Source organism: Lagopus leucura, unplaced genomic scaffold (genome assembly GCF_019238085.1).
Source record: "Lagopus leucura isolate 7727_CA_CO unplaced genomic scaffold, USGS_WTPT01 Super-Scaffold_100043, whole genome shotgun sequence".
In the NCBI taxonomy this organism is placed as follows: Eukaryota; Metazoa; Chordata; class Aves; order Galliformes; family Phasianidae; genus Lagopus; species Lagopus leucura.
The window spans coordinates 1,737,781-1,747,910 of NW_024962290.1; the positions used below are offsets into that span (position 1 = coordinate 1,737,781).

The 10,130-nt window shown below is 54.7% G+C and overlaps 1 protein-coding gene across 2 annotated transcripts; it reads right to left on the bottom strand.

The window, feature by feature from the left end:
• Window positions 1-416: 416 nt before the first annotated feature.
• Window positions 417-10,039, bottom strand: TAFA3 (TAFA chemokine like family member 3). Of its 2 annotated transcripts, none has more exons than XM_042884365.1 (6): window positions 9,995-10,039; window positions 6,732-6,808; window positions 6,424-6,539; window positions 2,374-2,523; window positions 1,685-1,809; window positions 417-1,116 (listed from the first exon to the last, which is right to left on the bottom strand). In XM_042884365.1, exons 3-6 carry the CDS (start codon window positions 6,536-6,538, stop codon window positions 1,105-1,107), a joined length of 402 nt encoding a protein of 133 aa, XP_042740299.1. In that variant the 5' UTR covers window position 6,539; window positions 6,732-6,808; window positions 9,995-10,039; the 3' UTR covers window positions 417-1,104. The 2 variants fall into 2 exon arrangements, with proteins under 2 accessions (XP_042740299.1, XP_042740298.1); XM_042884364.1 differs by having other exon boundaries at window positions 6,725-6,808.
• Window positions 10,040-10,130: the final 91 nt, after the last annotated feature.

A 10,130-nucleotide genomic window follows, 5' to 3' on the forward strand; every position in this document is an offset into this window, starting at 1 on the left:
GAGGGGATGTTTGCTCCCCCAAACCATGGTGTGTCCTGTATGCAAACCTCTGCTGGACAACGGGATGCAGACCACAACCTGAGGGATCCTCTGCTCGCCCTTGAAGTGTAAATCAGCCTTCCCTGAATTAAAACCCCCGCTCTCCTTCAGAACACCTCCCATTAAAGGAACTGATGGAAAGCCCAAATCCTGCGTGCTTCAAACCACAAAGGACTCAACAAATCAGCAAAGCAATTTCATGTGTAGGGGAACCGATGCAGAAATGTCTCTCTCTGTGGTCCGATGGCACTAAAAATCAGTTGTGAGCATCGGAGCCTGTGAGGGTCCCTCAGCCCCATCACCAGCACTGCCCCTCAGCTTCGCAATGAAGAGATCTTCTGCAGAGATTAAATTGGATTTAATATTTCACAGTCTGCTATGTACATCAGTCTGCAGCAGCACTGCATACCCCAGAACGGGAGCACCTCCACGCTGGGTCCGTGGGCCCCCACCTCCCCTCCAGCTGCAGAGAGGGGACAGAGCACATTTGGGGGCACGGTGCCTGTTTCCTTAATGCCACATTCAGCCCAGGGCTGCAGAACCTGCACGTGTCCAGCACTGGAATCCTCCTCTTTATTCTGAAATTCGATGCAAACACGAGCTGCAATGTGGTGCCTGGGACTGGCTCTGCAGGAACAGGCATTAAACTCGCCGCCTCGTTAATGCAATTACACAGGAAGGAAGAACCAACAGTGTGCTCTGTGGAAATGTTTTGCCATCTCCGGAGCCCGAGGAGGTGTTGGACCGCCCCGTACCGCCACTGCGGGCAGCGCTGAGCTGGGTCTGCTTCCAGGTCAGGGAGAGGGAGGCAGCAAGGCTATCTGTGCAACTCCCACAGCACTGACCTTCGCTGTTTTAGCTGGGAATAAAGCTCTGCTGTCTGTCTGTCTCCATAACTGTCAACAATTGGAGCATTTTATTTCAGAGGATGGGAAAACGAGCCCGTTTCTTGGCTGCAGGGTGCATCACGGGGCTGTGGAGCTGTGAGGCACTGCAGCAGTGCTGGCACCATCCCATCCCACCCAGCACTGCGATGTCATCAGGGCTGACTCCAGGCTGCAGGAGCTACCGGGTGACCTGCAGGAGAGGAGATGATGAGCACCCAGCAGATGCAGACATAATCTGCTCCTTGCATCCCACAGGGCGGTTGTTCCAGGGTTATTTGTGACCTCCCCCTGGGGTCTGTCTGCACTGGAAGACTGAGGGCTCAGTTGGGGGTAGGGAACCAAGTAATGCACACCAAAAGCCAAAGGCAGGGACGGGTGCCCAGAGCAAAGAGACCTTCTCAGACATCCACACACACTCTTGAGCAGGAAAGTCCTTTTGGTGATCCGAAATAATGGCAATAATGAAAAAGAAAAAATCCCCCCCCAGCATTTTTTTAATACGATAATTTTACGTCAGGGGATGCAGGGTGAGAAGAGCTCCAGCACAAGGAATAATTACCCTCGACTGCATGAACAATGATTACAAAATTATGCAACTGATTAACCGTGACATATATGTAATTACTAATGTGTTTGATAAAATTTTAATTACACCTTGTTCTTCGGGGCGTTCAGCAAGCCATGAAAATAACAATCATGCGGTGCTCTGCCACTGGTGGCCCCGGGTGGGGGGTGGAGGGGGCTCAGGGCTGACGTACCTTGGTGGTCTTCACTTTGTTGCCACTGCTGCAACTCCAGCCTGAGAGGTCGGGCAGCACCTTGCACTCCTCCCCAGCGAGGCAGGGCTCCATCTGGCACCACCACTTCTGCAGCACGATGGAGGCTGGAGGAGAGCAGCCGTTCAGTGAGAGGATGGGACCCGCTGCTCCCAGTGCCCCCAAAGCATCCCATCGCCTATCATTGCCCCCATCATCAGCCCCATCCCTGTAGGGCAGGGGAGGCATCTCTGCTCTGGGCCCCATTGCTGACGGAGAGCAACTGTTCTGTGCCGCCCAGCTTTGTGAGTAACCAACGCCAACGGTGTGGATAATTAGAGGGGGATTCCTTATCCTTGGGAAGGACGGCACAAAAGCTGTGTGAGACAGCTTGAGAATTAACCTGGGTATTTCCTGGCACTGTGCACAAATGCACTGCAGGATGAGAATCAATAATGCACCGGCAGAGGCTCCCAGCTGCTCCTGGTGGCCCTATGGTAATGGCATGTGATGTCAGTCGATGAAATATATATAGGCTGAGCTGTGCTTTGTGCTCCTAAGTGCACCGGTGATGGCACTGCGTGGCTGGAGTCACGTCCCTGCCCCGGCTGCAGGCACACAGGGACCAATGCTGGGAAGCTCTGGGGTGGGGGCAGTGACCACAGGGCATCCCCAGCACAGCAGATACTCACCATCCACACAGGAGGGGGCTGCCCGTGTGGTGCCTGCCACCTGCCCTGGGAAGCAGGAGCACTTCACGGTCTGGGAGCGCTCCTCTATCTTGTTCTTATTGCAGCACCTGTGTGCTGCGATGACCTCGCAGGTGCCGGGCTCCACGTGTGCTGCAGGAGAGAAGGAGCTGTGTGATGTGGGGACAGAAGGAAGCTCAGCACAGGCCCCATCCAACCTGGCCTTGAACACCTCCAGTGATGCACGGGGCATCATAGCCTCTCTGGGCAGCTGTTCCAGCACCTCACCACTCTCATAGGAAAGAACTTCCCCCTGACATCCAACCTCAGTCTTCCCTCCCTCAACTTCAAATCATTTCCCCTTGTCCTGCTGTTATCTCCCCTTTCCAAGACTTGATTCCCCTCCTGTTTGTAGGCTCCTTTTAGGTACTGCAGGCTGCAATGAGGTCACCCTGCAGCCTCCTTTTCTTCAGGCTGAACAAGCCCAGCTCCCTCAGCCTGTCTTTTTGGGGAGGTGCTGCAGCCCCCTGATCATCTCTGTGGCTCCTCTGGACCCTCTCCAACAGCTCCCTGTCTTTCTTGTACTGGGGGCTCCAGACCTGGACACAGCACTGCAGGTGGGGCCTCACAAGAGCAGAGCAGAGGGGGACGATCACCTTCCTGTCCCTGCTGGCCACCCCTCTGCTGATGGGAAGCGCTGGTCCTGCTCCAGACCCCCCGGCATCCAGCCCTGAAAGCTCTCACATCCATCACTGAGCACAATGAACAGCTTTTGCCACAACAAAGCCAAGAGCCTTGCAGAAACAAATGAGCACAATGGCTAACCAGAGCTGATAATGAGAGGTGTGCTTTGCTGCAGGAGGGGATGTTGTATCGTTCTGCCTTCAGCTCCCAGCACAGCAGCACCATCCCGGCCCCCAGCCCTGCAGTGCAATGCAGTGCTCCCACTGCACTGTCTTCGGGATGGAGGAGGGAGAGCCAGGAGAGTGCTCCCAGCCTGCAGAAACATCACAGTGAGCAGCAAGAACCCCGGCTGCTCTGCTGCTCCCTCTCCCATTGCCATTAAAATATTAAGGCAGAAAGAAAACTGATGTACTGGCTTATCACCTCTGGGATCTGGGTTCAGAAGCTGGTTAGCATCGCAAATCAATGCATTTCACTGGGTAACGGCCCACGCAGGCACAATACAAATTAGCCAAACATGGCTGGATAGACTTGATTCCCATGACCCGAGCACCACTGATCCCTGCAGGTCCCATTTAATGAGCACCAGAGGAGCGGGCACGGAGCTGTGTGCTGGCATCACTGTCTCGCTGGGTATGGGCCTGCAGTCATGCAGCTGCTGGGCAGAGAGGGGAGAGGGGAAGAAAGGAGCTGCGTTCCTGTGACGTGCACACAGATCCGTGCATGGGAAAGGCAGCTTGTGCCATTACTTGCTGTTATTTATTGTTATTTCACGGTCATTTTCTTTTAATGAACCATCGCTTTCATTTCTGCCCATAATAATTACACAATTACCTATCCTGGAAGTATTTTGTAATAGCATCTCTGGCCATAAATTTAATCCTTCCTTTTAAACGCCATCATAATTCAGTTTTAATGACAGCCTCCACTGTTTCTGTATGCAGAAATTAAACACTTTGGTGAAAGGGAAAAGGAAAGCATCATTACAGGACAAACGTGACCACGACTTGCTTTGCTTTTATGGGATTTTCACAGGACAAGCAAGGATCCCGGGGTTTGGTTGGCTGTAAGAGGGCACCTGGGGGGCACACAGAGCCCCAGGGTAGCTGCAGCAAGCTGGAGGAGAGCAGAGAGTGAGCACAGCAAACCCTGCAAGCCTGGGATAGCTGCAGCACTGCTGGCACACAGCTGCCTCCAGCAGAGTCCTTTTAAAAAACTCTTATCTGACGGAACCATAAAGGCGCCATGAAAGCACGAGGCTTTTGAATCCCGTGGGTAAAAAAATAAAGCAAAAATACCATCCTACTCTGGCTGACCTTTAAGCGAGTGGCAGAACGGGGCCGCTGATGGCACAACCTGAAACGACAGCTTTGTCCTGAGGAGGAGCAGGCAATGCCCTGTGTGCTCAGCCTAAGATCTCCGTGCACTGAAGTGCAGTGTAACCACAGGCAATGCCAACACCTGCAGCACCGAGCGGGGCAGGAGGGCAGGGGGGACCACGCTGCCCACCCAGCAACAGCCCCACTGCTACCACGGCTTGAATAATTCACGCCTTAAAATCACTACTGCCTCGGGTGCATGCATTATTTAAAAGGGGTTCGGAGAGAAGTGCTTCTGTTTTTATTGCTCGTTATCACTGCGTGCCGGCTGGAGCTTTTTAGTAGCTTGTCATATCAGAACTCAGCTCATCCCGTCCCCCTCTGCAGCACAGAGGGAAGCACCTCTGTACGAGTGCACACACACACAACTGCTCACCCAGCTCCCAGCACCTGATGCTCACGAGCAAGAAAAACAAATCCAGGGATTGCGTTGAGAACTGCTGATAATGTGCTGCTGTGGAAACCCCCACTGCTGGCAGTGTGTCCTGCTCAGCTGGCCAGGTCTCCCTCCTGTGCCCACTCAGCCGAGAGATGGCTGTGGGTGATGGCAGAGATGGCACTGTGGCTCTCACATTTATCACAAGGTGCTGGGGCTCCATCCAGAGCTGCTCACATAGCAAGGTGCACATGGGTCATTCTGCACTGAGGAGTCTCTTTCTCCATCCCCAGATGACTCCAACTCTGCACGGGGTCCATGTGGCTGCTTAAATCCAATTGCACACACCAGGATGCACTGCTCTGCTTTGACATCAGCGTTCACCAGGTGTGAAGTGAACACAAGCAATTGGACTGTACTCCAAAGCCAGATGTTAAAATGCACTGTGTTCCTGGAAGGCCAACAGAGGATCTGCACGTTCCTTCCTTTCATGAAATTCCCAAGTTCACAGGTCATGAAATCCTGTGCTGTGTTGTCACAATTGCATCCTTCCTCCTGCAGTTTTTCATTGGTAGGTGACTGAAAGCAGTGCACAGGCAAAAGCACTGCATGTGTCTGTCCCTCTGTGTATGCCATCTGTCAGCAGCAGAGGTGCAGCAATCCCAGCCCACACCTCCCTCTCATTTCGGTGTGCAGCAGCATAACTGCAGGCTTTCCAGGGGAAAATGTCATCGCCACTGAGAACACAACCTTATAAAAGGGCATTCCCAGCATAACCTTTACTAAAAGATGCCCTCAATGAAGCAAAAGCATGGGGCAGACAAGTGGAAAATGAATGCTACGAACCGCCACAAAACAGGGAAAGCAAGAAACAGTGCAAGCAGCAAAACTCCTACAGCAACCATAAAGGATGTGCTGCAAGAAACCTCGACAACACAGAGACACAGAGCAGGGTTGGACTTCTCAATGTGTGCTCCCATTATGCCCTCTTTGCTGTGGATCAGCATTTGCCTGAATAAGAAGCACAGCTCTGGTCCTCTGTGGATAAATCTTTGCAAGTGAGAACCTCCAGCTCTGCCTGTGAGCATAGGAACGTATCAGTGCTTCTTGCATACAGAGTCAGAGTTGTGCATGTAACTCCCAACCCCATACACATGCGTGGGGCACCTTCCACAACTCACTGAGTCACAGCTGTGTCACCTCAGGGTCTGGCCATGCCTCGGGGCAGTGGTTTTGGCTTTGCTTGGAGCCAGAGCAGATCCCAGCAGCCAGGGCCATCCTTGAGGTGGTAGAGGAGGAGTTCCTTCCCCTGCACCCTCCAGGTTGGAAGGGGAAGCAGGTAGCCCTGAGTAGCTGGCTGATAGAGCCCCTCGGGAAGATACGCTTCAGTTTTAAGCAATGAGGATTGGGATTACAGGATTAGAAGTGCTTTAACTGCCAGGGAAAAACAGAAATAGGACGGGGTTAGGTGTGGGGTCAGGCTGTCACACGGTATTTTCAGATTAACCCTTGGCTGCCTGCTGTCTTTGAGAGCCCCGAGGCACTGAGTGCATCCAGGTCACACTGTGCCATGAGCCCCTGGTGGCATAGGGACATGAAGCATCACTTCCCTACCTGAATGGCTTCTGTGGTGGGTGGAGGCCAGCGTCAGTCTTCCCCATAGTGTGGTAAGGCAGAGAGTGAGCACTAAAACCCATCTGCTCAAGCTTTGTACGTCCCTTTCACTCATTCTGCCAAGAACGAGAAGAGAGAAGCACAGATGGAGAGGGGCTGGGGGTGTCCCAAGCACGCAGCCATGGGGGTCAAGGCTTCCCCCAGGGCAGTGGGGGCACAGTGAGGATGCACCCGCCTCCCCTGGGCTTCATTTGCAGCAGGACAGCAAGAAACCACAGCAGCAAAGAGGAGCACAGTTTACCTCTTACCGGGGCTTCCCGCTAACAGCCGTGCATCCGCCAAGCACAGGTGTTGGGAGCTTCACACACAGCAGACATCAGAGCATCTGAAAGGGGAGACACAGACAGCCCCGTGGGCAAGCTGCTGGCAGAGCAAACCATGAGAAATCCATTGCCAGGTGTTTCCAAGTGCAGTTATGTGCTCTCCCATCACCTCCTCGGGGGTGAGGCCAGCCCCGTGCCCACTGGGGTCTGGTGAGCAAATCCACATAGCGCTTCAGTACCAGCCTGTAAATTACTGATGGAGGTCAGGGATGAGCAGGAACGACACCAGGGCTCTCACCTGCACCCCACAGTGCTGCCCAGCACAGTGCTGGGAGGAGAGAGCTCCAATGTCCAACAGTCCTCTAAATGAGGATCCTGCTCTGGGCCAGGCTGGGGCAGCGAAAGGTGCTCATCTCACGGTGTGCCAGCACAGAAAACACTGACATTTTTAACAAAAAACAAGGTGATGTGAGGAGGTAAAGGGCACTACTTGCTCTGAAACATTCCAAAATGAATCGGGCTGCTTCAAACTGACATTTCAGAACAGAAAGCGTTGCGTTCCAAAATGTTGATGTAAAGCGATGCTTTCCGTTTTGATTTTCTGAGCTGGGGGGAAAAAAAACCAACAGAAAATGTCACCAAAAATGTTGATATTCTCCCAGAGGAAAACGATCTCAACACGAACGTGTTTTATGCTAGAAAACAATTCAGAGGCACAAAGATATTCCCTATGGGTACGGCAGGACAGCAATGCATGCAGTGGGCCTGCGTGGATGCGCAGGTGATGCAGCCCCATTGCTGGATCTGTCCCTGCAGATCCTGTGCCCACAGCCTGGTGCCTGGAACTGCTCTGCAAGGGGACTGCACAGGCTGGCAGACGTGCACGATGCTCACACACAAAGTCCCCCTAGGATAGAAAAACACAGCTTTGCAGAAATTGCTATTTTGACAGTTGCCAGCCTCCAACACCGTGAGACACCAACTGCAGATGTTCAGTCTGACAAAGTTTCTCATCCTGGGATGTCACTGTGAAATGAAGAGTGAGTGATGTGGTGGCACATCAAAGCACTTCATTTTGATGGAAAATATCGGTGTTTTCTGTTCTGTTCTGTTTGGGATTTGGTTATATTTTCTGTTAAAGTTCTGTTAGCTGCTTTCTGCCCACCCAGGACCTGCGGGGCTCGACCCTCTCTGCAGGCAGCTCTCAGCACAGCCACGGTGCCAGAAGTGAGCATGGCTCTCCTGCACACCACGTTGCTGCTCTCCCAGCCCTTTGCACAACAATTTTAATTCTTTAGCACATTTGTTAACCCCAGCGTGGAGCTGTGTGCAGGACAAAGCATGGGTGGACTTTGCAGCAGTCCCTCACATGCAGCCTCGGGGACCTCAGTGCTGATGCAGAAGGTAAGAAGTCCCAGATGTGAACCTGGAGGTTCCTCCTGCACTTGCAGAGGTGGTCCTGCAGCCAGGGATGCTGGAGCACAGCCTGGTGCTCACAGTGCTAATGAGGAGTTCTGTTGTGCCAAATGATGCGCCGAGCTCTGGAAGTCGGGAGTGCTCCTTGCAAAGGTCCTCATGAGCTGAATAATTACAGCCAGCAAAATTCTACCCAAAAAAAGAAACAAAGAGACAGGGGAGGCTGGATGTGAACTGGCTGTCTGTGCTGATGAACGCTCCAATGCAGCTCCAGCATCACCAACCTTTGTGCACACCTGGCCCAAGAGATGTGCCATTTGTTTGAAAGCTATTTTAGCACTCCTGCTATTTTAGCACAGCCTGGAACTGCGCCGTTTTTGCTGAATGTAAGAAGAGAGTGTTCTGGTTCCCCAGGGCTCTGCAGTGGTGGGCAGCCCCATGCCCAGCCCCAGAGTGGGGAGGAGACCCCAGAAGAGCCCAGCAGGCACAGAAACCTCTCTGTGATCACTGCAGATGTTACACTGCCTATTGGAGGGGCAATTTGATTTTAAAGCTTCCCTGAAGCACCAAGTCAGGCATCTCAGCACGGAGCACAGCGGCAGCATTCTTTGTATGCACAATTTTGGGTTCATGCTGGCCAGCAGCTGGCTACACCCCAGCTCCCTGAGCAGCACTGATGATGCTTAATTAAAGGCAAGGCTGGGGAGTCATAGCTATGAGGCTGCAGCTGCAGAGCTAGGGATGCACACAGGGAGTTGCTGTGCACACCTGGATGGACACCAGCAGGAGCTCTGTGCAGCAACTCCCACCCTGCATGTCCTGAGCTGCACCACTGCTCTCCAGAGCCAAACTGCAGAGCTCTGGGCTGAGCTGAGCACTCTCATACCCTTCATTTTAGCTCCAGATCTGAGTGCACTTGCAGCACTGCAGCTCATTACATCCCACAGCCCCAGCACGGAGGGCAGCACAAGGCATGAGCTTGGCAACCTGGCAGGGGGCACAGGAACACAGAGTGCTGCTTCCCATAGAAGTGTTCTCTCCTGTGTGCTGGTTGGTTTTCAGCTCCTTCCTCACTCCTTCTGTGTCTGCAGCTTTCTTTTCCCAGCTCAATTGAGCAGGAGAGTTTTTAACTTAAATTCAGCCCAAGCATGGCCCTGACTGCTGCCCCCTTATCTCGGTGAATCCCACCTTCCTGCTGCTGCTGGCATGCTGAAGGTCGGCATCGACCTCACCCTCCCCATGTGCCAGGAAAACAGTCACATACCAGGGGTGTGAGACCCAACCATGCTCAGCAGAAGCCAAGGGAGCCTCGGCACCACCGTGGAGGCAGCTCGAGGTCTCCAGGAGATGCCACATTCCCCCGCGTGGGCTCTTCCCCTAGTGCAGAGAGCATCTCGCAGAGCACGGGCACCCTGCGTGCCCACGGGCTCCCCCAGCCCCGGCGGCCCCAAGCCCCGCACCGCACGGACGGGAAGGGACTACCAGCAGCAGGGCACTGCCGCTGCCTTCGGGGCCGCTTGGCTCGAGCGGATGGCAGCGCATCACCCTGCACGCTGCGCACCGGGCCCCGTGTGGGTCACCGGCACCGACCCGGGACACCGCGCACCGAGACCCGCTGCCCGCAAAGGAAGCGCTTCTCGCTCCCGGCCGCAGTTCCCCGGTTCCCCCGCAGCGCTCCCCGCACGGACAAGCCGGGCACAGCGGCTCCGCCACCGGCCCCCGCGACGGCCCCGACCCCGACGGCACCGCAACTCCGCCGCGCTCGGCTTCGTCCCGAGGTCCGCTCCCGTCCCGCCCCAACTTCGCAGCCGGCCGGGCCGGACCGCAGGTACCTGCCGGTGCCGTCCGTGCGGGCCGGGGCCGCCGCTGCCCATGGCCGCCGTCCGTGCGCTCTGCAGGGTCAGCGCCTGCTCCGCGGCCCCCTGCGGCCGTGGGCCGGCTGGCATCGCCGGGCGGCGGCGCCGGCAG